Source organism: Tursiops truncatus, chromosome 20, assembly GCF_011762595.2.
Source record: "Tursiops truncatus isolate mTurTru1 chromosome 20, mTurTru1.mat.Y, whole genome shotgun sequence".
NCBI classification, from domain to species: Eukaryota; Metazoa; Chordata; class Mammalia; order Artiodactyla; family Delphinidae; genus Tursiops; species Tursiops truncatus.
Window position 1 is genome coordinate 13,080,819 of NC_047053.1, and position 27,965 is coordinate 13,108,783.

Sequence of the window (27,965 nt, forward strand, 5' to 3'; positions counted from 1 at the left end):
GACGTGCGGTCTGCTCCCACCCCTACGCCGGCGAGGGGCCCTGGCAGCGCGACAGACACTCTCCTGTGGCCTCTAGGGTGAAGATCAAGTTCAGCTGGCTGGGCTTCGACCACAAGATCACTGGGAAGCAGTTCTACAAGCAGGTGACCACGGTCGGGCGCCGCCTCAGCGTGGGCAGCTCCATGCGGAACGCCAAGGAGCAGGCGGCACTGCAGGAGGGCCACAAGCTGTGCCTGTCCACCGTCGACCTGGAGGTCAAGTGCCAGCCTGATGCCGCAGGTACCGCGTGCGGCCCCAACTCCCAAGCCTGCCTGAGCCGTCAGCAGGGGCTCCTGAACCCACACCCGCACCCCAGCAACAAGGAGGGGGAGGCCGGTCCAGATGTGGAAGCTGCAGCCCCCTCGGGGGGACCAGCTCCCGCTGAGGGCTTTGTGGGTACCATCTCCCTTAATCCCCATTTCATCCCCCAAAGAGCCGGTGGCACCATCCAGCCTGCCGTACAGACGAAGGGTCAGCGAGGCTGAGGGTCTCACCCAGCTTGTTTCGTACGTCTGGGTGACCTGACTCTGCGTCCAGCCGTCCACCTCATCCAGCATGATTTGGTCGGCAAAGCAGGGCTGTCAGCCCCATGCGCCCAGCACCTGGGTGGCGGGTGCGCCGTGGCCACGGCGGTACCGCCCGCTTCTCCCTGAGCACCCTCTTCTCCCCGCAGCGGCCCCCTCGTTCATGCAGAGCGTGTTCAGCCCCATCCTGCTGCTCAGCCTGGTCACCATGTGCGTCACCCAGCTGCGCCTCATCTTCTACATGGGCGCCATGAACAACATCCTCCAGTTCCTGGTCAGCGGCGACCAGGACGCAGGTAGGTGGCCTCCAGGCCCCGGGGCGCAGCCCATGAGCGGTGGCCACTCCTGCCCGCCTGAGGTTCAGCCCCCTGCCCGGCTGGGCTGGACCAGCAGGGCCGTGAGATGGCAGAGTCCAAGGGCCTGATTGTGTGTCAGAGCCGTTTCATCACGGCCGGGCCCAACTGTCCTTTCATGTCCCCGTCGGAGTTTCCCGGTTTAGGAGGGAGGAGAGGACTAAAATAACTATGTGTGTTTGGGGTGTGGGGGTGTGTTTTTTGTTGCCTGAGGGGGACGGTTGACGTGTGTGTTCGTAAATGAAAACACGGCACGGAACGCGGTACTCCACCTGAGAGCCTGTTGAAAGGCTATCTGTCAAACCCAACGCCAAGAATTCTCCGGGAAACCGCAGGGGTGCCGCGTGGAGAGGCTGGGGGCCGAGATGGGGGCTGGGCTACTGCGGCTGGAGGCTGGGGCTCCTGGGCCTGCACAGGATCTGTGCCCTGAACCGGGAAGCAGAGCCAGGTGGAGCCTTCCTCGTGGGTAATCCAGTCCAGGCTTGTTACTTCTGGTAAACAGAACTGATAACCCACCTGCCACTTTTCCAAGAGAACACACAAGCTGATTAGAGGTTTTGATTCTACAAAGAAAGTCATTACTTCCTCAGGGCCTGAGCTGAGTCAGCTTTAGTTATCCCTAAGCGGGACAAACACATCTGGTAAATCCTTTTTATTGGCTGTCTCATTGGTGTGCAATGTTTGGGTTGGTTCCCCCCACCCCCCCACCCCGGGAAGATCTGCCAGGCACTGTACATTTTTAAAGAGGATGAGAAACCTGGCCTTAGCAAAAGGGGAAGGTGACAAAGAGGCACAGATAATGCAGGTGCTACTCCAAAATGGGTGTTCGGACGTGAAGCAATGTGGAAAAATCCTATCACGCACCCTCGCAACAATTTGTAGCAAATGCAAAGATAGGAAGAAAAAGCACCTGTTTAGCTTTGTCTCGTCCAATGATATTCCCCTAGATTTCTACCCCAGGAACCCTTTTATTATGTAACATTCATTAAAATCTGTGTGCCACGCTTTGGGGAGAGATGACCTCGCGTGTCTGTTTGCCCTCTATTGTAAACCCTGAGGCCCAGACAGGTGGAGACTCTGACGGGTACAGAGAAGGGCCCTCACTGGCCCTTGGAAGGCAAATCTCCCTGCCGCTGAGTCATGGCCTTTTACTCTCTGAGAACTCTTGCTGCTCAAGAGGCATTTTTTCCATCTCTTTCCCGCATTCAAAAAGCCAATTTCAAGAAGTAGAGGAAGTTGGGCCAGGAAATTCGGTCTGCAGCTGACAGGGCATTGGTTTTCCCCATCCTGCTCCTCTGAGCAGTTGTGCCTGACATCACACACACACACACACACACACACACACGCACGCACACACACATGTCTGGCTATCAGGGTCAGGGGGCCAGTAGGTGGATGGGAGACCAGCGCTGGCTAGTGAGATACTTGGGCTGGGTGTGGGGTAGATTCTTTGCCCTCGGAGGGAACAAGGGCAATGAGGCCCAGGTTCTGCCAGGTCTTCTGCACCCACACTGCTTCCCCATCACGGTCCCCCGCAAACACCACAGGCCTGATTTACCAGCCCGCTTGTGACGAGGCACCAGCTGCACATGAGTGAGGCCCCAGCCGGCAGGAAAACGTCTGCAGACACCCGCGCTGGGCACTCTTGAGAGTCGGGGCTTGGTGGGAAATGGCGTGTGAGCTGGGCCCAGAGCTAGTCTGCCTCCGTGCCCCATCCCCCTGTAATAACCTGTGACATTTCTGCTGCTGACCTCACTCCTCTCTGCTTTTTCACTTTTGCTTTCTTGATGCAGTGATGGCTACCGGTAAGCCAGTGGGGGTGGGGGACGGGGGATCGTCAGGGAACACATGACATCCTCTCCTAGCCGGTCTCTGTTCAACTGAGAAACACCTCTCCTTGAACTCCAGACGTCCCTCTCGGCCAGACCTGTGTTTGGGGGTGGGGCGGTCAACATTCAGCTTCTGTTTGTCTGAGAAATCCCATCATAATTTTAAGACTCTTTGAAGATTGAAGCCCTTACGTCAGTGCCCTTGTGAGTGGTGCCTTCCTGGTATATTTCTAGAGGCAGAAAGCTGACGGCCAGTCACACACAAAACCTCAGTCCCAGGCATTAGTAATTTTGTGGTTCCCAAAGTCAGAGAGACTTCCTGGAGCTTCTGGGGGAAGTCACTGTGACATACTGGATTTCGTTAGCCGTTTCTTGGAAATAGGCGAGGACTTTGGAGAAAAGAAAAGGGTGGCTTTGATTTCAGAGGTTAAGGTCTCCGGGCTCCCCTCATGACCCACAGTGACAAGGGGGCGGTTCTGGAGAAGATCCCAGAAGGGCTTGTGGGGTCACAGACTCTGCCCAGCGCCCACCGCAGGCCTCTGCCGGCAGCCCCCGTGACCCAGCCCGTCTTTATCCTCAGTGGGCCTCTACACCTCCATCTTCGGTGTGCTCCAGCTGCTCTGCCTGCTGACAGCCCCCGTCATTGGCTACATCATGGACTGGAGGCTGAAGGAGTGTGAAGATGGCCCTGAGGAGCCCGAGGAGAAAGACGCCAACCAGTGCGTAGGCGGAGCTCGTGCCCCGGGCCCAGGCCCCCAGAGGGAGAAGCCCACCGGTCAGGTGTTAGGCAGCATCAGGGTGGGTGGGTTAGGTTTTAAAGTTAGCAGGAGAGGCGAAAGAGGGCTGTGCTCAAAGCTGCTCTTGCCCGCGCTCAGCTCAGCACACATTTTGGTCTGTTGCTTCTGTAAGGAAAGTTTTTTGTATGCAAAAGTTGGGGAGGCACGGAGCTCGAAGAGAGGAGGAGAGAAACCAGAGGAAGGTCTGTGCAGACAGCTATCAAACATCCTGCTTTTAGGGCTGCTCTGCGGTCCTTAGCACACGTAGTACACCGGCAGACATCCTCAGAGTGGTCTGTTTGCCTGCAAGGTCTGCTCCACTGGGTGTGAGTAGTAAACGGCTCTAACCTTAATACGTGTCAATAGATCTGTTCATGACTGTGAGAATTAAGCAAGGGACCGGAGCCCTACTTTACAGAAGGGTTGGGCTCTAAGATCAGAGGATGAGTTAAATGCTGTCTTCTCTGACTCCACCTTAGTACAATAAGCTCCTCTTTACTGTATCAGGCCCTGTGCCAAGCCCTTAATGCACAACATCTCAGGTAAGCCTCCCAGCACCTCGATGAGTTAGACCCATTTTGCAGATGAGGGGACTGAAGCTAGGCGTCTGAGTGGCTTGCCTGAGGTCACATAGGGAGAAAGTGGTGGGTCTGGGCCTCCCTGCACATCTCTGAGCCCTTGGATGTCATACAGTTGTCCGTGGGGTATCTTTGTGGGTGTTGAGGCTGGAATCAGTAATAGTGAATTCACAGGGAAATAATTACAGAGAATGTTCTGTTATGTAGGTCAGGTCCTACAGCCAGAAGGCTGTTGGTGCCTATTCCAGTTCCATCTGCCGCATACCCGTTTCTCCTTCGCCCCTTCCTGCCGCCCAAGGAGAAATACACTCACTCCCTTTTTTGGCTTATTATCTGGCTTAGTGTCAGCTCCCTGCAGGATTCAGGTGAAGTTGGAGCCAGTAGTGAAGGAGGCTTTGCCACATCCTGACCTGGGTGCACTCTCCTCCTCCCTCCCCATCATCGGACCTCAGTCTTCGCCGAAGCAGCGCAGGGTGTTGACGCCCGTCTCCTCGTGCCTTCTCGCGTCCGACCTCTCCACTGAGGTTGACACTCCGCGCTCAGTCGAGGGGGTGCAGTGGGGAGTGTCCCTCGTGCTGGTCTAGCCCCCACAGTCCCTAGCACATGCTTGCGGGTGGTCTCTGAGTCTTGCGCTGTCCACAAGCTGTGACTCCCGGGACCTGGCTTCCTGGGAGAGCCCATCCTCCAGGGAGCCCCCAGCTCTGGTGTGTGCTCTGCGTTTCCACAGAGGTGAGAAGAAGAAGAAGCGGGATCGGCAGATCCAGAAGATCACCAACGCCATGCGGGCCTTCGCCTTCACAAACCTGCTGCTCGTGGGCTTTGGGGTGACTTGCCTCATTCCCAACCTGCCTCTACAGGTGGGTATGGGGAGAGGGAGAAGCCAGGTGGGGTATGGGGTGATGAGACTGAAGGGTGCATGATGTTTCATGGGGGAGAGAACAGTGCTCGCTCAGCAAAGAGAACAGTGACTTTTCATTTGTTTAATTCAACCAACCAACCTATCAACCTGCCCGCTGTGATTTACCAAAGGGCCCCCTACCTGCCAGGCTCTGTACGTGCGTGATGCTGGGAGCAAGGTGTAAAGGAAACTCAGATTGCCTTTCACAGAAGACTCTTCTCTATGAAAGTACATCATTCTTCTCGGTCTTTAGGCGTCTTACCTACCACGAGTACCATCATCTTACCGTTTCTGGAACCACGTGGTGTAGTTGTGTGGCTGCTCGCTTTGCATGCGCTCGAACAGCTGAAGTCTGATGTCCAAAGAACTCTGGCTAGTCTGTGGCGTTGGTGGGAACGTCTGCTCCTCCAGTACAGGGGAGCAAGACCGACGATCCCTTGGCATCTGGGTTCAAAAGTTTAATTCCTTCTCACAAGATTTCCAGTGCCTTTGGAACCTGACTTTTGGCAGAGAGTTTGAGAAAGGTAGATTTTGTTACCTGCCTGGCTCCACCCTTAGGTCCACAGAAGTGTTCTAGTTCTAATCCCCAAATGTATGAACTTGGAAGGGACAAAAGTGATGGCATTGCTTCCAGATGGGTGTGACCCAAGTCCAGATGGTATCTTGGACCAGGTCCAGGAGGAAAGCAAGAGTCCCTTCCTACAAGTGGCCGCACGTAGAAGTTCATTGAACGCCCAGGTGTGCACCACCCACAGGTGCTACCATGTGTTTGTGCCGACACCGTGTGCAGCCAGAGTAAACCATGGGAGGCCCTACCGGTTCCAGATGGGAGTATTGCTGCATCCCTGGTGCCCTCCCGGCCTCCTGGTGGTGGCCCTCTCCGCAAGACCGGCAGACCCTTGCCCTGACCACCCTTGTCCAGTCGCGGGGCAATGCTCAGTGAGGACAGTCATCTGCTTTGTGTTTTATCCAGTTCTTATTGAAAGGCAAGTTGTGAAAAGGCAGCAAGGCATTTGGAGTGGAAAGCAGAGCCCGCCGAGGGACGGGTGCACGTTCAGGCACAGCCCTCTCGCAGCACCGCAGGAGCAGCCCTCGCCGCCTCCACTGCCCACATTCCCGGAAACGGGTCTTGGCCGCTGAGCCCGGTGGCAGGGCTGTGTGCAAAGAGCAAACAAAGGGTCCTGGGAGCAAAGGAGACAGCTCGTGGCTCTAAGGAATCGTTAACAAGTGCTTGCTAAGCTTGCCAAGCTTGCCAGCAGTGACCTTTCCTCAGGAAAGCAGAGCTAGAGGGGAGAGGGACAGCCATCTACCAGTAGGGCCTGGGTGGCCAGGCAGGGAGACCTGGGCACAGTCCTCAGGTCCGCGAAGGCAGGAGTGGTGATTAGTGACCTCCTGCTTAGTGCTATGTCCATACGTACACTTAAGAGCAGACTCTAGATGGGGGCGGGATGGGGGGAGCCCTGGGTTTTAGTGTTTGCCAATTTCCACGGTGCAAGTGCTCTCGTCGTGGCTGATATCAGCCAATACGGTGTCACCAGCCGTGGAGTTGGAAAGAGACACAGTAACACACCATCATACGATATTTACAGTAGAGCAAAAAACCTTAAGGGCAGGAATTCCCTGGTGGTCCAGCGGTCAGGACTCCGCGCTTTCGCTGCTGAGGGCGCAAGTTCAGTCCCTGGTTGATCCTGCAAGCTGTGCGGTGCAGCCAAAAATAAAAAAAATAAAAAAATTTTCGAAAAAACAAAATACCTTAAGAGCACGGCTAATGGTAAAACAGAATAAAATAATTAGGACGTGCTGGGTTTTGAGTATTCATTAACTTTGTTTTCAACGTACAGTTGACCCCTGAACAACACAAGTTTTAATTGCATGGGTCCACTCGTACTCAGATGGTTTTCAATGGTAAATACTAAGTACCACGTGATCCGTGGGTGGTTGAATCCGAGGATACAGAACTGTGGGTACAGAGGGCCGACTCTAAGTTATATGTGGACTGTTGGCTGCGTGGAGGGTCGGCACCCCTAGCCCCCGTGTTGTTTAAGGGTCAACTGTGATTTGTTGAATTGTGCGTTTATTACAGTTGAACTGTTAGTAGTGACTGTGTTTAACTTAAAATCGGCTCAGAATTCTTGGCAGTGCAGGAGTTGGCCCTGGAAAGCTGGCACAAGCTGACTCCAGGGCGCCAGTACTCCCACCACTCAGGACCCCAGGAGCTGTGGGGCAAGGGGACAAGGTGAGGCCCTCCATGTCTCTTGCTCAACACTCTGCTCTCCCGCCCTCAGATCCTCTCCTTCATCCTGCACACGATTGTGCGAGGATTCATCCACTCTGCCGTCGGGGGCCTCTATGCCGCTGTGTAAGTCCTGGGAGCTGTGGGTGGCCTGGTGGCCGAGGGTAAGGGAATGACCTGAGGGAGGTTCCTGGTGGGACTGAGGGCCTGAAGGGGGCCATCTTGCTCACTTGGGGTTCATCCTCTGGCCTTAGGTACCAGGGCTTCTGTTGGGGTGTCAGGGGAAGGCCATACCTGGCAGGAGCAGGTCAGTGGGCAGTTGGGTGCCCACAAGCCTTGGCGTTTAACAGGAAGTCAGTTCCCCCAGCCAAGGTGCCGCTCGTTGTTGCTGCGCAGCCGGGTTCTGAGGCTGCCTCTGGCTGCTCATGGGAAGGGCAGGGGGGTGGGTTCTAGCTGCCCACAGCTCAACGGTGATCTTCAAGTGGGCTTCAGTGGCGGCAGTGACGTGACTAACTGAGCCCAGGATGTGCCTGACAGATCCCACCCAGGGCCTCAAAGGGCTGGTTCTGTCCACAGCCTTCTTAGGCCTTGGCTAAAGTGAAACCTGCCTCCTTTTCCAAGAGGCCACACGTGCCTAAGGAACCATAGTTGTTCCTTCTCCTTGGGCCGGGCCTCGGCTCACACACTGGAACCCAAACACCATCCACTGTCTCCCTCCGACCAAAGACTAGCCCGTTCCTCCAGCCGTTCCTTGCTAGGAGTCCCTTCTCACCTCTGGGGCCACGATGCCTGGCGTGGCCCCAGAATTCTGGCAGAATCTGGCTAAGGTTTTGCCAGAACTCTCTCCCTCTCTCAACAGTATCCCATGGGGGTCATTCCAGGTCTGCCTGTTCCACCCCCACCTACCCCCCGGGCCTGGAGGAAGTTGTGGCTGCCCTGGCAGAGTCTGAGGGCCTCGTCCGAGGGCTGTGATGCTATGTTTCCGTGATTACACAACGCTCCTCTGGAAGAGGGTGCAGCCAGGCCGGGCCCAGCCTCCGACCTGCCCGCTGGGCCCGGCTCACAGGCTGCAGACTCCGGCTGGCACCGCACCTCCCACTTGGCTTGGCCAGACACCCCCGGGCCCCGGGGCCTCACGCTGGTCCAAAAGACAAATTCGCTTTGCAGAACTGCTCAGCAGAAAGCAGTCCAGGGATGGACACCCCATTCCCACCTCTTCTCTGCCACCGGAGGTGCAGCCTGGGGGCACCGGCACCTGGGGCCAGGCTGCGAACGAGCATGTGGGAAGCCGGAGCATGGCCCCCTGTGGTGACAGGTTCTCTACTGCCCCGGCAGGTACCCCTCCACGCAGTTTGGCAGCCTCACAGGCCTGCAGTCCCTGGTCAGTGCACTCTTCGCTCTCCTGCAGCAGCCCCTGTTTCTGGCTATGATGGGTCCCCTCCAAGGAGACCCCCTGTGGGTAAGAAGGATCGCGGGGCAGAGGGCTATGGGCATCCGCCCCACTCTGCTGGTTGGGAGCTGGGAGGCATCACTCGGGGGCTTCTAGAACCCCGGGACAGGCAGTTTGGAACTTTGGTTAGGATCAATTCAGGAACCCCTTGTGAATGGGCAGGAGGGACAAGAGGAGAAGAGTGTCCTTTCTGGACCTGATTTTGGGGTAAATCGAACCAAGTTGCTGTCCCTGCTCCTCCTGCCAAAGGCCCAGATTCTTAACCAGGTGCTTTGAGCTTGTCCCAATCCCCCCCCCCCCGCCCCAGAGATTCAGATCAGTACAGTATGGTGGCTCGGCCCGTGGACAGCTGGGGAATTCTGTTGCTGGAATGTGGAACGACGGGACCTCCAACCTCTTGAAACTCCTTGTTTGTTTTTCCTCTCCTCTCCTGTGACCTTCTCCCCATTCCCAAACCTGAGAGCGAGGAAGGGGCTGGAACTGGGCTCTGCAAAGACCACAGCCCCTGCCTGCTGCCTCCCTCCCCCGCCCTTGGTGGCGACTCGACTCTCATCCCTGCCTCCCCAGGTGAACGTGGGGCTGCTTGTCCTGAGCATGCTGGGCTTCTGCCTTCCCCTCTACCTCATCTGCTACCGGCGCCAGCTGGAGAGGCAGCTGCAGCAGAAGAGGGAAGACGACAAGCTTTTCCTCAAGCTCAACGGCTCGTCCAACCGGGAGGCTTTTGTGTAGTGCCCACCGCCTCGGAACTGTGGCGTCCCGCCCTTGCTTCAGTGACTCAGCGGTGTCCTCCCCACCCCAGAGGACCTCCACGCACCCCTAGGATCCTGTCCTGCACCATGTTGGAGTCCTCGCTCCCTCCCAGGGCCCTGGTCCTGCCTCGGAGCTCTGCGGCGGAAGGATGGGAGAGGGCCCGGTCAGGCGCTTCTCCTGCTGGAAGCAGAGGCGCTCTGGACTTCGCTCAGCCACCCTCGAGGGGCCCTGGAGCCTCGGGGCTCCGTGGTGCCTGCAGGAGCAGACAGGAGGACCCCGGGCAGGCAGGCCCTCTCCCCCCAGCGTGTCGAGATTCCGCCTCTTGCCAAAGCAGAGGAGTCTGCCGTCTACTGCCCACCACCTGCCCCTCGGCTGCATGTCCACCAGCCACGCCTGCTGAGGACAAAGGCTTGCACTGTCTGTACCCGCCTCGCCTGGCCCCTCACCTCCTCCCCCCGGCCAGTCTGAGCTGCCTGAGGAAGGAAGGACCCGCTTCCTGTTGTTGGTGCTAACTCCTTTGTGATTCCAGCCCCCTGTGGCCTGTCCTCCTGTTCGAGGCCTGTGGAGAAGGCCCCCTGGCTTAAAGCCTGGGGAGGGGATGGAGGGCTGGATGGTCACATGTGGCTCAGGAGCTGTGGTCAGGGCCGAGCAGCAGTCCCTTCCCTCCTCCCTGAGGGCCTGAGCCGGGGGCATGTCTCCACTGCCACCCTCTGTCCAGTCTGTGACCTGAAGGGAATTAAAGGGGCACCACACACAAACACACGCATGCGCGCGTGCGCGCGCACGGAAGCGCGCGCACACACACGCACACACACATACACACAGCTGTTTTCGTGGGGGTGGAAGTGAAGATGTGGCTGACAGACGTGGAGGTCCAGGCCCGGGTGGGAAGGTGGATTTGTGAGAGACCTAGGGGTGCGTGTGCATGTGGGTTGTGCGCGCGTGTCCTGTGCATGAGAGATGTGTGTGGGATGGGGGTGGGACGTGGGCGCTGGGGGTCTGCCCTTATCCTCCCGGAGACACCCCGGAGCCAGCCAGGCCCGCAGCAAGCCCAGCGCCCAGGAGCCAGCCCCGCTCAGGGTTGGGAGCTTGTCCCAGGCTGCAGGGCCACAGCGCCCCCTGCTGGCAGACTTTCCAAGGGCCCTGGAGCTGTTTATGCGGGCGAGGCCCCGTTTCCTCTGCCAGGCGGGCCTGGCTTGCCAACCCACCCACCTTGACTGCCCTCAGAAATGTGTCTGAGGCTTCCTGGGAGCTCTGAGAGGGGTGGGTTGATTTTTAGGTGAATTGTTTTGGTGGTTGGTTTTTTTTTTCCCCCCTTTTAAGTTTTATCAGACTCCTTTTTATAAAGCAATAAATCCATTTTCCTCCTGGTAAGGGATGCCCCTTCTAGCATATCAGTTAATGACTACATGTGCCTGTTTTGAGCTTGAGAAGAAAAGGCAAGACAAGATTTTCTGCCCCAGTCGTACCCAGCGACTCACCGTCCCTCTGGGTGTGATTGCTGTCTCGGGAGGGGCAGTGGGCCAGGAAAAGACCTTCCTCCCCTGCCCCACCCCCAAACAAATGGGGCTTGTGCAGACACCTTAGAAGTGTGGCCATCCCCTCCTCTGCTGCTTATCCCAGCCCGACAGGCTAATCCTGACCCCCTTTCATCCCTGCTCAGACTTCCTGTCACCAGTCAACCATGCTGAGGGTTCCTCCTAAGTTCAGGACACAGGGTGACCCCAGGAGAGCCGCAGGCTCAAAGAGAGCAGAGGCGGGATGTGGCGGAGGAACGGGTGGCAACAGGAAGGGGCAGGGGCAGGCCCAGGCCCGAGCCCTTTGAATGCACGTAATCTCCCTAGGCTTCACCCACTCAGATACTCAAAAGCAAATATTTGTTTTAAACAGACTTTTTTTTAAAAAAAGAGAGAGCCTGAGATCAACATTTCCCAAAGCATTCCTCAGCATGCTCGTTCTGTGAGATGTTAAGGTCATTCTCGTGTCTTAAGACAGCATTATAGTCAGATTCGGGAAATGTTGAGATAAGGTCAGATGAGCGGCACTGATGGGCTGTGCCTCTCCGGGGGTGTGTGGTCTGTGACTAAGGGATGGCTTTAACCATCACAGCCGTCCTCCACATGGGGCCCAATGACCACGAGCAGCAGGAGCTCTCGGGTGCTGGTTAATAACAGCCTCTGGGCCTTGCCTCTGACCTAGAGGGAAACCGAAGTCTACACTTTGCTAAGCCCCACCTGGTGGTTCTGGCGCCCGCCCCCCCAACATTTGAGACCCACTGACAAAGGAGTGCAGTTTGGGGAAGCGCTGACTAGCAAGGGCCCTTCCAGCTGGGAGATATGTTGAGCTTGTACAGACATGGCCTGTGCTGTTCCCAGCAGTGCCCAGCCCAGCCAAAGTGGGAGCTGCGGCCTCTCTCTCTCACCCACCTGCAGGGTGTGTGCGCTTTGGGGGAAGAAGCAGGCATTAAGAAACCAGAGTTCAGGGTGGGAGATAGTCTAGAGCCAATAGTGCGTGGGGATTAGAGGCATGAAAATGGGAGCAGGGTACCAGATGGGTTAGGGACCACAGGTGCCCCCCCACTCCCTTGCCTGTCATTTTGCTCTGACTGTACAGGGTTGATGGGTTACATATTTTCCCATTACCATCACTGGATCACGCTAACAAGCCAGGAGTTCATACTACCCTCCCTAATTTACAGCTGGAAAAATTGAGGCCCAGGGAGGTGGAGTAACTTGCTCAAGGTGAGAGCCAGGACTCATATGTGGTTCTTATCCTTTAGGTCAGGACATTCCATTCAGAGCAGCAGCCCCAGGGGCCACCAGGCCTTGAGATCAGGGCGAAACTAAGGGAAGCAAACACAGGTGAGGTGTCTGTTTCTTGGAGCCAAGAGCTTCCTTGGAGAGAGTGGGGTGAGCTCTACTTAGTAGAGTCATCTTGGCCCTAGAGGCCGATGGTAGCTTGGGGGAGCAAGTTTCTGGTCGCCCCAACCCTTGGGAGGAGTGCCCTGGGGTGGAGCAGGGACCACATGGGCTCGGCCCTCTATCTTCGTCCTCCTGCTCCAGGCTTCTGGTGGGAAGGAGCTGGAAGTCGTGCCCAGCCCTGCGGGCTCAATCAGAGTGAAGAGCGCAGCCAGGCCGGGCTCAGGAGCACGGCCCCGAGCCCCGCTCCTCTCTAGCCTCCCTGTACTTGAGTCCAGGTGATCCTTTGTGGTTAGCTTCCTCCGAGCCCTCCTGGCCTCTGCCTGTGGCTCTCGCTACCTGGGCCTGTACTAGGGAAGGTTCCCACCCTCGTAAAGGCCATAGATGGGGCTGCAGGTTGTGAGTTCCGTTCTGTTTCTCTTTTTATTCCTCTATTACCCGGTGTCAGCCTGGTGAAAACTTCTCCTCAAGCCCTCCTTGTCCTGGCCCTGGGCTGTGCAGTGTGAGGAGGGCATCCCGCTGCCCTGGGCCCCAAGCACACTGAAAATGGGGAGCCATCCAGTATTGGGGGTACATGTGCAGGACTGTCCCAGACAGCGGCACAAAAAGCCCAGTGGAGTTTTCGATGCATTTGCACATCAGCCTGCATGAATTTAAACAGATACACACCACCAGGGGCAGGTGAGGCTGTGGACACCCTATGGTAAGGGGCTCCTGTCGGAGAACTCTTCTCAGCAGAGTCAGGCTTCCGGGGCTGTTTAATACGGTGCATTCTCGTGGGCTCTGGGACAGTAAGGTGCCTTATCACAGATAAGTTAGGATTAGGAGCCCAGGACCCCCAAAGTGAAGGGATGGGTTTTCCACAGGCTGCAGCGCTCCCCTGGGGTGGGGGTGGGGTCAGGGTGAGCCGGAGGGCTCTGGAAGCCTGTCCCACCCAGGCCCTGCCTCATGCCGAGTCCTAGGGTGAGGACCTGGTGTCCGGAAGGAGGTGCAACGTCCTCCACGTGGGTGGCCCGCCGCAAAGCAGACCTCTCCCGCCGCTGGCACACAACCACCGCCTGGGCCCTTGGTCTCTGCAGGCAGCATGTCCAGCCCCGAAGTTAGTCTTTCTCAGCCTCCCAGGCAGATCCAAGACCAAACCAGGGCCTCTGGCCGCTCCCAGCCCCTCAACCCTTCCCAGAGCGAGACCATCTCCCTGTGCTGAGGAGGCTGTGAGGGAAGGGCAGAGGTCAGGGGCCCCACCACACATACCATCTCGTGACCTGAAGCAAGTCTTGAGCCTCAGTTTCCTCATCTGTAAAATGGCAATAATACTCTCCCCGGGAGGCTAGGTGGGCATGGACGTCAAGCAGTCGCACATTGTTGCACCTGGCACTTCATAGGCACTTAACAAGCGATAGCGTTATTTTTATGACCCTGGAGGAATGCAGAGAGCACAGGGGATGAGGACCACCCACACCCACCCTCCCCCGCCCATATAACGGGACAGCCTTGTGGCCAAGTAAAGGAAGTGAGGTCTGTTTCTGCTGACCCCTACCCCTCTCAGAACCCCCTCTCTAAGCAAAAGCCTTAAGCAGTTGTCCCCTTGTTCACTTTTACGTTTTTCACATTTTGTTAAGAGACTTGGCCAAAGCTTCTCGAGCTAACCTCTAACGGGGGGATATCCGGGCACTCTTGACAGTTTCATGCTGAGGTGGGTGACTCAGAGCACGGCTTGTAGGCGGTACCTCCATGCCACCTCCTCGTGAAACTGGCTGTGCCTCTGTGTGTGTGTGTGCGTGTGTGCACACGTGTGTCGAAGTCTGAGGTGTGTTCCAGGCACGTCAGGTGGGAATGTGTTTGGAGGAGTGTGGGGGAGCTTGTCTGTGTGCCTGTCTACCTGGACGAAGAGGGAGAGGGTCTCACGTCGCTGAATCCCTTTTGGTGGCTGGAAGGGCCTAGGCAGGCCCCGTCCAAGGACCCAGCCCAGGCTCTCAGAGTGGTGCCTGAAGGGTTAGCATGTTCCTGTGTCAGCGAGGGTGAGTGCAGTGTCACTGACAGCTCAGGAGCTGAGCCTGACTCTTCCTGGCCCTTTGCTGTTTCTTGCACCTGGATTACTTCCTGACACACAGTAAGCACTTAATAAATGTCTGCCGAAAATGGCTAAGAACTGCTTCCTCCTCGGCCCCTGTGTCTCTTTCTAAGTCACTCATCCGCTTGCCACTTGTCTCTTGCCTGTCACTTGTCTGAGACGTGCTGCCTGACCCCCACTCTCCGCTACGTTGCACTCATTGCGGCCCAGCTTTGCTGGTGGGCCAGCTTTCAGCAGAGCTGGGGAAGGGACAGAGGAAGGAGCCTCTTGGGTGGGAAGCCCAAGGCTGCTGGGAATTCTGGTTCTAAGGTGGGCGCTCATCCTTGCCCCTTTTCTTTTGTCCTAAGTCAGTGGTCATGGGCACACCTGCTCCTCCTACAGGTTTCCCACGAAGCTGGCCACTGTCCTGCCAGGCCAGGGCCCTGGGTAGTAGCAGCAGAAAAGAAGAGCCACTGGGCTTCCCCAGAGAAGCCCTAAGGAGATCCCCACGGCCAGGGAGGGGAGAGGACGGCCTGTTTGTCTGAGGCCTGGCTCCTGAGCCTGCCGGGCAGAGGGGGCTTGAAGCCCAGGGGAGGGAGGAGGATGGCCTCGGGGGCCAGCTGGGGATGGGCGAGCAGCAGGCCCCCTGCATAGCAGGCAGAGCAGAGGTGCTGGATGGATGTGCATGAAGGCTTCTACTCCAGGATTGTGAGCTCACAAGCCGGGGCACTGCTACACCCCTTTGCTGTGTCCTTCATTTTCCCACTTTTGATGGAGACACTACGGGGAAATATTCCTCTAATATAAGTAGAGCCACAGCACAAGCTCTGTGATGACACGGGGGCAGCTAGACCTTGAGCTCTCTGCCAGACAAGAGGACTTGGTGGGCACCATGGGGACCTGGAAGCCACAGCTCCATCTAAGGACAGGCTTGACACAGCTGCAACCAATTAAGGCCCTGTGTGAGCGAGCCAGGTGTTGCCCGATCTTCTGATTTTTACAAGAGAAGCTGGGAGTCCCGAGTTTTATAGAAAATATCCCTATTTTCAGATGCTGGCTCAAAAAAACTTTTTTTTTAAATACCACAGCTGCTCCAGTAGCTTTTCACGGTGTGCAGGCCAGAGTCGGGGAGTGGAGGGTAGAGGTAAAGCCCCGCCCCACAGCTGTTTCCTCCACCTGGGCAGACGCTATGCATGTCTGAACTGCAGCCCCACTCAGGCTGGGACCATTCTCTTTTGTCTCCCCCAGCCTGGCGCGTAATGAATGCTGTTACGTAAGCAAGTGGTTACTCATTCTAGTCTAGCTTCCTGAGTGACCCCCAGTCCCTGTTTAGGGACAGTGAATCATCAGGGCCAGCACGGGGCAGAGCCAGCTAACCTCAGAGGCCCGAGTCCCTGCCCACGGGCTGGCCGAGGCACTCCTCTGGCCAGGGGGAAAAGCCAGGCAGCCAGGGTCACGCTTTGTCTGCTCTTCTGTCTGTCTGTCTCCCCACTAGAACGAATGCCCCCTGAGCGCTGGTACGTGCACTGCCTTGGTCACCATGATACCTCCAGTACCTCAAAACGTGCCTAGCATGGAACAGCTGCTCAATAAATATTTGGAGGATGAAACTTAAAAAGAGAGAGGGAGAGAAATAAACCAAAAAGAGGCTGAAACTGACAGACAGAGGCTGGGAGAAGAGCATGCTCTTAGCAGCCAGGAAGGGACAGAACAGAAGATGGAAACAGTGAAATGCAGTCTCTCTGAGATACACAGCGATGGGTTACAGGTGTGGCTGTGACGAGGCAGTAACAAGGGCCAGCCAGCCAGGAGCAAGCGCGGGGGTGGTCCAGAGCAGTGAGTTGCACAGCCAGCGAGACAAAGGGGAGAGAGAGACAGTCCAAGACAGAACAGAGAGAGCAGACGGCAGTGATGGGGAGAGACAGAGAGAGGGAAACACGGAGGGAGGTGAGACAGGAAGAGAGGTAAAGAGAGACAGAGAAACACAGAGAGATGGAGAGGGGAGAGATAACAAGAGAGATTAAAGAGAGAGAAAGCGAGAGGACAGACAGAGTTACAGAGGAACAGAAAGAGAGAGAGACAGAGGGAGCACAGAGAGAGAACAAAAATAAAGAGATAGACAGGGAGAGACAGAAAGAGATACAGAGAGACTTCTTTTTTTTTTTTTTTTTGGCCAAGTCAACATTTTATTAAAAAACACACAAACACGTACACAATGGTAACAACAGGAAAGGAGCCAAGATCTCCTATTTGGGGACAGGCTGACCACATGGTGCTCCCATAGGCCTCACTTTAAGAAAGAAGGTGCCTTCAAGACCAGATTTCCAAGAGAGATAAATTAGGAGGTGGCTGTGTTTTCACACGAGGTGAGATAAAGAGAGATCGACAGAAAGAGAAACAGTCATACCAAGAGATGGAGAGGAGAGACAGAAGGGGGGCTAGCTAGAGAGATGGAGAGAAGGTGGGTACAAAGAGGGAGAGAGGGAGAGAGACAAAGAAAGAGAGGCATGCGAGACAGAAAGATCGCTGTGACACTGGAGAGTCACGTCCTTCTTGCCTGTTCAGCCCGGAGCACGTAGAAGTAGCCTCGAGGGGCAGTAGTGTCCATCCCTCCTTCCTCACAGCATCCTTTCCTCCAGAATGATAATACAGAAATGTGGCATGTCCTGCATGAAATTATTTGATGCACATTGCCTCATCTACGATGCCCAGCAATCCCACATGGTAGCCACTACCATCGTCCCCATTTTACAAATGAAGGAGCTGAGGCTCAGAGCGGTTAAGGAACCTGCACAAGGTCACACAGTGGGAAGTGGTAGGGCTGGGACTCCAGAGCATCAGGCACCAGGGGGTCCGTTCCCACAGTGGGACTGTTGACTCGCAGTGGGGCACCCTCGAGAGTGCTGTGGCCCCTCATGTAAGGCCTCTTTTTCTTTCTTCCTTTCTTTCTTTCTTCCTTTCTTTCTTTCTTTCTTTCTTTCTTCCTTCCTTCCTTCCTTCCTTTCTTTCTTTATGGCTTCTCTGGCTGCGGAGCACGGGCTCTAGGTGCACGGGCTTCAGTAGTTGTGACTCGTGGGCTCTAGAGCACAGGCTCAGTAGTTGTGGCGCTCAGGCTTAGTTGCTCCGTGGCATGTGGGATCTTCCCGGACCAGGGCTCGAACCCGTGTCCCCTGCATTGGCAGGCAGATTCTTAACCACTGTGCCACGAGGGAAGCCCCAGGCCTAACTCTTATGCACACCTGAAGCAAAGCTTGCTAGAGTGAGAGATGTAAGAAACAGAGCAACTGAAAATAAAATGTGAAGGGAAAAAAAAATGCAGACTTGTTCAGATACTGATCGTATCTAAAATAAACTACAGAATTACATTTTTTAGACAATTAGGGAAATCTGAACTTGGTATGAGATAATATCAAGAAATTATTAATTTTGTTCAGTATGATCATGGCATTGTGGATTCATAAGAAAATATCCATATTTCTAGAATGCACACGGAAACATGAAGGGCAGAGATGACATGATGTCTGAGATCTGCTTTAAAATGTTTCAGAAAAGAGATGAAGCAAGTGTGGCAAAATCTCGCTAACAGTTGATTCTGGATGACGAGGAGTGGGGATTCCTTAAGGCCAGATCTTGAACTTGGCACTCAAGTTCCCACACTCCGTCCTTCCTGTGTGTGTGTCCACCACATGAACCACTCATGCTCTGACCAGGGGCTCTACCCTGGTCTCCCCACCCCGCAAATTCCACCCACATAGAACCCTGCCTCTGCCCCTTTGCATATGTTCCTTTCCCTCCGAAGATGCCATTTCCCTTTTCTAGCCAAATCTGTCTCAAATCCCCCTTGTCCCCAGATACTTCCTACACCTTTTCAGCCCAGGAGGCCTCTCCTTGGACCCTTTCCAGCACTGTTCTTTGTGTCGCACATGGTCACCTTTACGGCCAGCTACCTCAGTCACTAGGTACCGTTTTCTGTGAGTGCAAGGCCTCCTCTCCATGAGCTCCTCCAGATGGAGGCTGTTTCTCGGGTATTTTAATGACTGTTTTGCTTTTTACTTCCCCCAGTGCCCTGCATGGCCCTCCAAGCTCCCTCATCTCAGCTCATTCAGGTGTCTGTCTAAACATGGCCTCTTTTTTTTTTTTTTTTAATATTTATTTGGCTGCACTGGGTCTTAGTTGCGGCATGTGGGATCTAGTTCCCTGACCAGGGATCGAACCCAGGCCCCATGCAGTGGGAGTGCAGAGTGTCAGCCACCGAACCACCAGGGAAGTCCCGTGGCCTCTTCTTTTTGGCCGAAACTCATGGCTTGTACCATCTTATTTCCCCCACAAGGGACTGAACCCGGCCCCCAGGCCCCCAGCAGTGAAAGCCTCGAGTCCTAACCACTGGACTGCCAGGGAATTCCCAAAACATGGCCTCTTAGCGTCTTTCTTGACCACCCAACTAATACCACCGGCACTGGCCCCAGTCACCCTGTTCAGCCTCTTCATAACATTCATCTCTACTTGAAGTTATTTCTGCATTTGTTTATATTCTGCCTCGCCCCACCGAACAAGGGAAGGACCTTGTTTTTCTTGGTCACCCCTATATCCTGAGCGCCTAGAGAAAGGCCCAGGACAGGGCAAGGAGTTCAATCAATATTTTATGGAGTGAATGAGTAGATATAGCTTTCCCAGCTACACTGCAAGCTCCAGGCGGCAGGGTTTGATTACCTCCTGGAGAGAGCCAGCACACGGCAATTGTTAAATAATGATTTACTGTATTGGGACTTCCCTGGTGGCGCAGTGGTTAAGAATCCACCTGCCAACACAGGGGACACAGGTTCGATCCCTGATCCCGGAAGATCCCACATGCCGCAGAGCAACTAAGCCCGTGTGCCACAACTACGGAACCTGTGCTCTAGAGCCCGCGAGCCACAACTATTGAAGCCCGTGCACAACAACTACTGAAGCCTGTGCACCTAGAGCCCGTGCTCCGCAACAGGAGAAGCCACTGCAATGAGAAGCCCGTGCATTGCAACAAAGAGTAGCCCCCTCTCACCACAACTAGAGAAAGCCCAGGCACAGCAACGAAGACCCAACACAGCCAAAAATAAATAAATTAAAAAAAAAAAAGATTTACTGTATTGATATTACGTAGGAGAAAAATCCTATTCTGGGAGGTCAGGGGACCAGGGTCCAGGCTGCTCACTTGATCTTGGACTTTGGGTCCTAATGTCGCCTCTCTTGGTCTTTCCCCGAGGGCGTTGGGCTTGGATTTCTGGGGCAATCCATACTCCAACTCTAGGATTTGATGGCCAACATGTGCAATATTCAGGGCTGTCCTGGGGCGCCAGTTATAGCTTGACGGCAATATAGCCACCTGCTCCATCCTCCTTTCCCAATTTTCTATCTTGTGCAGCCCACTCACGATCACCTCGGTGCCCCTTGAGTCCATCACTGGAGTTCATGTGCCCAACGCACAGTGAGGCCAAACCGTGGAGTCTGGAGCAGAGAAAGGTTTATTGCAGGACCAAGCAAGGAGAACAGGTGGCTCATGCTCAAAAACCCAGAACTCCCCAATGGTTTTCAGGGAAAACTTTTTATAGGCAAAATTTGCGGTGAGGGCTGCGGGGTGTGTGACTTTCTTTTGACTGGTTGGTGGTGAGGTAACAGGGTGGTGTTCAGGAATCTTGTGCCCAGGCTGAAGTTAGCATCCTCCAGCTGGGTGCGGGCCTTAGTTCCAGCAGAATATCAAAGAAATTGTTATGTATTCTGCTCCTCCTTTGTTTCTGTACTCCCTCCCTTCCCTGGATAGCAACTGTTTGAATATGCCCTTCAGAACTCAGGGAAGGTCATGGAGGCTGAGTGACGCCTATTTCTTACAAACTGGAAATGAGGGACACAGAAAGGATTTGTACCTGGGAGGGCCCCACAGGGTCCTGCTCCGTTTCAGCCATTGTCTTCCCCTGTGCAAATCTGCCTTCCCTGTGTTTTCCTGAAGGAGTGCCGTCCACCCAGTCTCCCAGGCTAGAAACCCGGGAAGTTTTTGCTCTTCCCTTCTCGCTCTCACTCTCTCAGCCAATTAGTCAATAAGTCTTGCTGATTTTACCTGAGTTGCTCCTAAATCCATGTCTCCCTCTCTCTCTCTCTCTCTCTCTCTTTTAATATTTATCTATTTATTTTATTTTTGGCTGCGTTGGGTCTTCGTTGCTGCACACGGGCTTTCTCTTGTTGCCAAGAGCGGGGGCTACTCTTTGTTGCAATGTGCGGGCTTCTCATTGCGGTGGTTTCTCTTGTTGTGGAGCACGGGCTCTAGGTGCGTGGGCTTCAGTAGCTGTGGTGCATGAGCTTAGTTGCTCCACGGCATGTGGGATCTTCCCGGAGCAGGGATTGAACCCTTGTCCCCTACATTGGCAGGCGGATTCTTAACCACTGTGCCACGAGGGAAGTCCTCCATCTCTCTTTTTTTTCCCCCCTTATCCCACCACTGTCCTAGTCCAACTCTGCCTGGACTTCTGCAGAGGCCTCCTCACCAGTCTCCCTGCCTCTGCTCTGTTTCCCTCAGTCCCCTTTTCACTCAGCTCTTAGAGTGAGCCTTCAAACGCCAGAGCTGCATAAAAAACCGTAGATGCCAGCCCATGCCCTGAGGATGGACTACAAACACCTTATCACCCCCAGGAGCTGCATACTCTGGCCCCAACCCTCTCCCCACTCCCATCTCCTACAGCTCCTCAGCCCCCAAGCTTTATGTCCCAGTCACCTCTCTCAGTTCCCCTAGAGCACATGCTGGCCCTCTGCGCCCCAGCCTTTGCATTAACTCTGCCTGATACCTCTTCCCCTCCCAGCCCCCTGAAGAGCTCAGCTTAGAACCTCTTCCTCCAGAATGCCTTTGCTGACTACACTTCCTGGGTGTAATGCCACCAAACCTGTGTTTCACCTCTCACAGTCCTTTTCATCCTAACAGCCTAGCTGTCCCTCCACCTAGCCCCCCCACTTGACCTTGAGCTCCCTCAGGGCTAGATGGTATCTGACTTGCTCACTCAACAAAAGCACAGATTTTTTTTTCATTTTTTTCTGACTTTATTGAATATTTCACAAATATTGATATAATTGTATATATTTAAAGTCTACAATGAGATGAATATATATATACATACACACACACACACTCATGGAATAAAATGGAACAATTACCAAGATCAAAATAATTAACACATCCATTACCTCACATAGGTAGCTCCTTTTTTTTCATCTTTTTGTGATGATAATTTTTTAACATCTTTATTGGAGTATAATTGCTTTACAATGTTGCGTTAGTTTCTGCTGTATAACAAAGTGAATCAGCTATATGTATACATATATCCCCATATCCCCTCCCTCTTGTGTCTCCCTCTTCTGGTTTTCTCAGGGTATATGCCCAGTAGTGGGATTGCTGGGTCCTATGGTAGTTCTATTTTTAGTTTGTTAAGGAACCTCCATACTGTTCTCCATAGTGGCTGTATCAGTTTACATTCCCACCAACAGAAAAGCACAGAATTTGATACACAGCAGGCACTTAGCAAATACTTTTTGGATGAAAGACATTACACTAAGGACTTCCTTGGTGGCACAGTGGTTAAGAATCCGCCTGCCAACGCAGGGGACACGGGTTTGAGCCCTGGTCCAGGAAGATCCCACACACCGTGGAGCAACTAAGCCCACGAGCCACAACTACTGAGCCCTCATGCCACAACTACTGAAGCCTGCGTGCCTAGAGCCCTAGAGCTCCACAATAAGAGAAGCCACTGCAATGAGAAGCCAGTGCACCACAACGAAGAGTAGCCCCTGCTCGCCGCAATTAGGGAAAGCCCGCACGCAGCAACGAAGAGCCCATGCAGCCAAAAAATAAAATAAATAAATAAAATGAATTAAAAAAAAAAAAGAAAGACATTACACTAAGATATTAAGGTGAAAATCTCTGCCCCATCACATGCTAGCTTTGGACTTGAGCAAGTCTCTCTCTCTCTCTCTTTTTTTTTTTTTCTTGAGCAAGTCTCTTAAGCTCTGCCTCCTCCTCACCTGTCACTGTGGACAGTAATAATACATTTCTGGTAGAGCTGTTGTAAGGAGTCAAGCCCTTGGAAGAGCACGTGCACGTAAACTTAGCCATTATTATTTTTTGACACAACCTCTTCCTAGATCTCAAACCACACCACCGGGGAGGCCCAGCCGTACTGGGACATCTGTTCCGCCTGCAGATAATCAGTCACCCCTAGGACCCTGCAGCACACCTCGGTGTCGGCCCCACCTACTGCCCGGGTCTTGCGCACGCCTGGGACCCACCTCGGCCGCGGATATCAGCGCCGCGGCCCACTTAAGGACGGGAGGGGGCGGGCCCGGGAAGGCTCTGCCTCCGCGCTTAGGTCAGCGCGCAGCGCTGCGCGTGACGCTCTGGTTGCCGCAGAGACGCCCCGCCCCCGCGCGGCGCTGCGGAACTGGAGCTCCGGGCGGCGTCGGCAGCGGCGCGGAAGGCGGCGAGGCAGGGGCGGCAGGAGCCGGCGCGGCGACCGCAGCGAGAGCGGCGGGGACAGAGCAGACAACAACGAAGGCGCACAGGCAGCCGGGCCGGGCCACGGGGAGAGCGGACGCCGGGAAGCGGGCGGGAGGCTGGGCGGGCAGCGGGCAGCCGCCGAGCCGCGAAGCGACATGGTGCTGCTCAAGGAGTAGTGAGTGTCCAGCCGGCCGTGCGGAAGCGAGGAGGGAGGGAGAGTCGAGGATGACGAGCAGGGAGGGTGATGGCCTGGCGGAGGACGGACGGGGCCCGACGGGATGGAGAGCGCTGGATGGGCGGCCCAGCAGGGGCTGAGGGGACAGCGAGGGCCGGACAGGGCCCGAGGTGGGCCGAACGGGGATAAAGCGGGAGGGACAGCACCTGAGGTGGGGCCCAAGGGGCAGTGAGGGCCGAAGAGGCCTCAGGAGAGGCTGAGGGGACAAAGAGGGCCGGGCAGGCCTGAGATGAGGTCAAGGGGACAGTGAGAGCCGGACAGGGCATGAGGAGGGGCTGAGGGGATCGAGGGTGCTGGATGAGATGTGCGGTGGTCCTAGAGTGGAGGCTAAGGGAGGAAGGGGCCAGCCAGAGCTGCAGGACTGGCTGAGAGGACCCACCGGAGAGGGAGGAGTTGTCTGAGTGGCTGAGGAACGGTTAGACAAGGGCAGACAGGGCTGGGGAGCCGGGGAGCCAGCCAGAGTGGAGAGGGGTTTGGGGCTGAACAATACCAAGGGGCCCTGGGAGATCAGATAAGACAGCTTCAAGAATGGAGTTGGGATGATGGGGCCGAGTGTTGAGGGCAACCTGGGGTGTGAGGAGTGGCTGCCTTAGGCATCAGGGGAAGGATTGTGATAAGTAGACACAGGAAAAGGACTAGGGAGTCAGCGTCAGGCTGAGCGACAGGGGAAGGGTATAAGGAGATAGCAGAGGGGACAGATGGTGTGACATGGTGCCCACGTGGTGGGGGCAGAGGACGAGGTATTTGGGAAAAAAGGCTTAGGATGATTGCTTGGGACTTGGAGACACTTGGGTGAGGAGTCCAAAAAATATTGGGCAGGGGCTGAAGTGATATGAGGGAGTTATGGTGATGGAGAGAGCTAGGATGTTAGAAAGGGAGGAGAACAGTTTGGAAAAAGAGTATGTTTTTGAGTAAATATACATGTTATTGGAGTTGGGGTGGGGGACAGGGCCAACGTGTCTCTGGGGGATTCTCAGTCTTGGTGCAAAGAGATGGGGAAATTGCTCTGAGGCATTGATATTTTCATAAAGCCATTGACTGAGGAAAAATGGTGAAGAGTGAGGGAGTTTCTGAGTAGTTAATGGGCGGTGGAGATGAGTGACTTCTGGTAGGAGTTGCAGGGAGATGGGCTTGCTCGTGAAACCCACGGGACTGGATGACAGGTGGGGATGTTCGGATTGCTAATCTTTCAAATATGAGATGACCCATTCCTGAAGCTCATGGTTCCAAGTAAACATCTTAGGACTTTTTTTTTTCTTCTTCAAAGAGGAAAGATTGGGGGTGGGGGGAGAGGAGAGATCGGATGTGTATGTGCAGAACTTTCAGTGAAACTGTGCTTCCCTGGAGGGGAGGGCAAGTGGGCAGCATTCGGCCAGAAGCGCAGAAGGTCCGGAAGTGGGAGGTGTCCGGGTAGAGAGCATCTGGTGGAATTCACTTGGTAGCCAGGCAGGTGTGCCGAGAGCTGTTTCCATTTTGTCAGTGAAGGGACTTTGTCCCGTCCCATCTGGTTTGCTCCTTGGAGGTGTTTAGGACTTTTGGACATAGTGTGGAGCTTTGGATAGCAAAGGGAAGAGACCCAGGTGTCATCCCAGCTTGACACCTCATCTGAAGAGTGTTATTTCAAAGCCCCTCCACCTCTATTTCTTTCTTTTTTTTTTTTTTTTTTTTTTGCCACACTGAGCGGCATGCGGGATCTTAGTTCCCCGACCAGGGATCAGACCCATGCCCCCTGCAGTAGAAGCGCGGGAGTCTTAACCACTGGACCGCCAGGAAGTCCCCCCACTTCTATTTCTTGACATCCGATCTGATGCTGATCCAGCCTGAGTACAGAGTTTTGTGTGGTGAGGAGGAAGAATCTTGGGAATCCAACAAGAGGAGGGCATGGTGCACTTTGGATTTTAATCTTGACTGTACAGATGACAGACTTTTCCCATTCTCCTGATTCTTTTTTTTCTATTCCCAGTTGAATCCTAGAATCTGTAGAAACCTGTAGGTTTTGTAAAGAGGGTCAGGCAGGGAAAGGAAGGGACCTTCAGAAGAGCTCTGAGTGAGTTTTGAAGAGAGGTCCTCCCTTCTCAGTCTTTGTTCTCCACCCCTTGAAGCCTGCCAGGGAAAGGTCCAAGGTGCCAGGTGTGCAGAGCCTGCCTGGCATCTGCGTTTCCTTTCTGCCCAACTTGTGCCCTGTGTGTGCTTGGGCGTGTGTGTGCACCCCTGGGTGGGGGACCAAGAGGGGGGCATCGGAGACACCTGGCTGTGGCTGCAGCGCTGCAGCTCTGGAGAGTGCAAGTGAAGGTCACACTGAAGTGAGCACAGCTCCAGGCCCAGCCCCGCACTGCCTCTGTGGCCCTGTCCTTTGGAATTGCACCCTATTGCTGCTGAAGTGGTTTTGCTCCCAAGGAGCCAGGGAGAAATGTCTGGGTGTGCAGCTGTCCTATAGCAGCCTCAGGGCATCCTGTTGGGAACTGGCTGATGCCCATCTCTTTTTGGGGGAGACTTAACTGCCTGCCCAGGGTCTGAAGTTTGTCCCTGTTGATTTTTCTGACACTTCCTGTAACAGGATTCTCCTTGATTTGATTTCTGCAAATTCTTGGATGTGATTTTTACTGCTGTTCTTGAAGATAAAAGGCTTATTGTTTTCTAGGAAGTTTCTCCTGAGGGTGCAGAAATTGTGGCCTCCAAGTTGGAAGTATTTTTCTGCACTGTTGGCTTTCTCTAATGGGGGGACAACATTAGTGGCAGCATCCAGTAACCTGCAGGATTTACATTATTTGAGTCATTCTGGAGGAAGGGGAGTTAGCAGGCAGTAGAGACTTGGAGCCCATTTTGTTTTTCCTGCTACTTTTCTGCTCTGTGCCTTGCCTTGAGTGTGAAGTTTTTCTCAGATCCCTCTGGGTGTCTCTTGCTATCTGGGGACCTTTGTGGGACTAGAAACTAGTGAGCAGGCTCTTTACCAGCCTGGAGCAAGGATCCCAATTGGCAGGACCACTGCATAGAAAGGAGAGCATAGCAGCACGTGCTTCACCAAGCATGCAAGATGCAGGAGGCTCCAGGGGGTTCCACCTAGGGTCTGGGAACTGAGAATCTAAGCTTGGGAGCTGACTTGATTCGTAGGAATACAACTAAGCGTTTTGTTTTTTGTTTTTTGTTTTTGCGGTATGCGGGCCTCTCACCGCTGTGGCCTCTCCTGTCGCAGAGCACAGGCTCCGGACGCGCAGGCCCAGCAGCCATGGCTTACGGGCCCAGCCGCTCCGCGGCATGTGGGATCTTCCCGGACCGGGGCACGAACCCGTGTCCCCTGCATCGGCAGGCGGACCTTCAACCACTGTGCCACCAGGGAAGCCCCAACCAAGCGTTTTTGTCTCAGCTCTCTGACCTCACAGTTTTGAGCTGGGGGTTGGCCGTTGCTCTGCATTACAAATGTAAGCCACCCAGAGAAGGGCCGCTGGCCCTCACACCTCTGTGTGTGGAGTTCTGACCAGTATGGGACTTTGCTGGCCATGGCTTCTCCATCAGGTGATTGATTGGTGGTACCTCCAACAATTGGTAGTCATTGAAATGGAGAAGGAAAAGAAAGTGATCAGTTGGGGTGTCTTTGGACAGCTTCTGGTCAGGACATAAGTTAGGTGTCCTCTCCTGATGGCTTTGTGGTAGTAGCTTGTACTGTAATATGTGGCCCCAGAGCAGAGATGGTTGGTGCGTGCTCTTAGGGTGATTAATCCTCCAAGGAGCTTGGCCCCTCCCTAGCCTTTCACCTTGAGGGCTGTTGTTGGGAGGTTGGGTCCACAGAAGTAAATCCCCAGGACCTGCTTCTTTGGGTCTGAATCCTCATCTTGGCTTCGGAGTTTGCAGGGGTGAGTCCTCCTGTATCAACCTCCTATGTTAACGGAGAGAGGTAGACCCATTGGCGAGTTTTGTTGGGGAAGATATGAGTGGGAGAGAGGGAGAAGAAGACAGCTCCAAATGTGAGTCAGAGGCCTGGGAAGTAGCTGGTGAGGGGACAGGTTTGCACCGAATCACAGGGTTCTAAATGAAGTGCCAGAAGGGACAGAGGGTCGTAGCCTTGAAGCACTCGGGGCCATTCTCTGCTGGGTTTTTGACAGCGAGTGTAGCGTCACGTGCAACAAAACATTTAATACCATTCTAAGATGATGCTTTAAGAGCAGGTTTCAGAGCCTGAAGTTGATACTCTTTTCCCTCTCTTGCAGTCGAGTCATCCTACCTGTGTCTGTAGAAGAGGTAAGTCCTTTTTCTTCTTTTTATTCATAGTTGGATATACTTGCTTGTGACCCTTAGCTCAGTCGGGCTCCTGGCGGCCCACGCTAGTATCTTCTTGTGGTTTTCATGTTTGTTCTAGCATAGAGATAACCAGTACTCGATGTGAATTTTCCTGGTGCAATTTTCTGTTGAAGGAGGGCGCTTATGTATCTGACCAACTATGTGCAACCTGCCTCAAGCTGTTGACCAGCGAGATAACTTTGAATAGACACTAAACCAGCCCCTGTTACCTGCTAGAACTCAGCCTGTTTGGGGACATGTTACTGAGGGGATGAAGTACGTGCATTTCTGGGACCTCTGTGACTCAACAGGGAAGTGTGCCTGGCTCTCTCTGGTTGTGTGACAAACCAGCAGGACTGGAAATCTCTGAGGCCCTTCCTAGCCATACTCTAGGTGACTGCTAGGAAGACCGAGGCCCAGAACCCTTCTTTCACGGAGGGCAGGGAATGACAGATGGGCTTGGCTTGCCCTCTGTCCTTTTATGGTTCTTGGGCCTGACATTCCTGTGTATAGGGATCTGGCGGGATTTGCCACAAGAAGGTTCATAG

At 54.5% G+C, this 27,965-nt stretch overlaps 2 protein-coding genes across 11 annotated transcripts in view; both read left to right on the top strand.

Annotated features, from left to right (window-relative positions):
* Window positions 1–14,502, top strand: part of SLC43A2 (solute carrier family 43 member 2) — a 42,449-nt gene extending 27,947 nt beyond the window's left edge. For 8 of the 10 annotated variants that reach the window (XM_033847193.2, XM_073798011.1, XM_073798016.1 and 5 more), the window contains 7 exons: window positions 77–279; window positions 713–859; window positions 3,326–3,464; window positions 4,827–4,956; window positions 7,283–7,356; window positions 8,566–8,689; window positions 9,248–14,502. In XM_033847193.2, coding sequence (XP_033703084.1) covers window positions 77–279; window positions 713–859; window positions 3,326–3,464; window positions 4,827–4,956; window positions 7,283–7,356; window positions 8,566–8,689; window positions 9,248–9,409 — 979 coding nt within the window. In that variant the 3' untranslated portion in view covers window positions 9,410–14,502. Of the gene's footprint in view, window positions 1–76; window positions 280–712; window positions 860–3,325; window positions 3,465–4,826; window positions 4,957–7,282; window positions 7,357–8,089; window positions 8,545–8,565; window positions 8,690–9,247 lie in introns of those variants that run through there. The other 2 variants (XM_033847194.2, XM_073798012.1) reach the window with 2 other exon arrangements.
* Window positions 14,503–22,841: 8,339 nt separating this feature from the next.
* PITPNA (phosphatidylinositol transfer protein alpha) overlaps window positions 22,842–27,965 on the top strand; it is a 40,882-nt gene continuing 35,758 nt past the window's right edge. Inside the window, exons 1-2 of the mRNA XM_033847082.2 lie at window positions 22,842–23,082; window positions 27,348–27,378. Coding sequence (XP_033702973.1) covers window positions 23,063–23,082; window positions 27,348–27,378 — 51 coding nt within the window. The 5' untranslated portion in view covers window positions 22,842–23,062. The remainder of the gene's footprint in view (window positions 23,083–27,347; window positions 27,379–27,965) is intronic.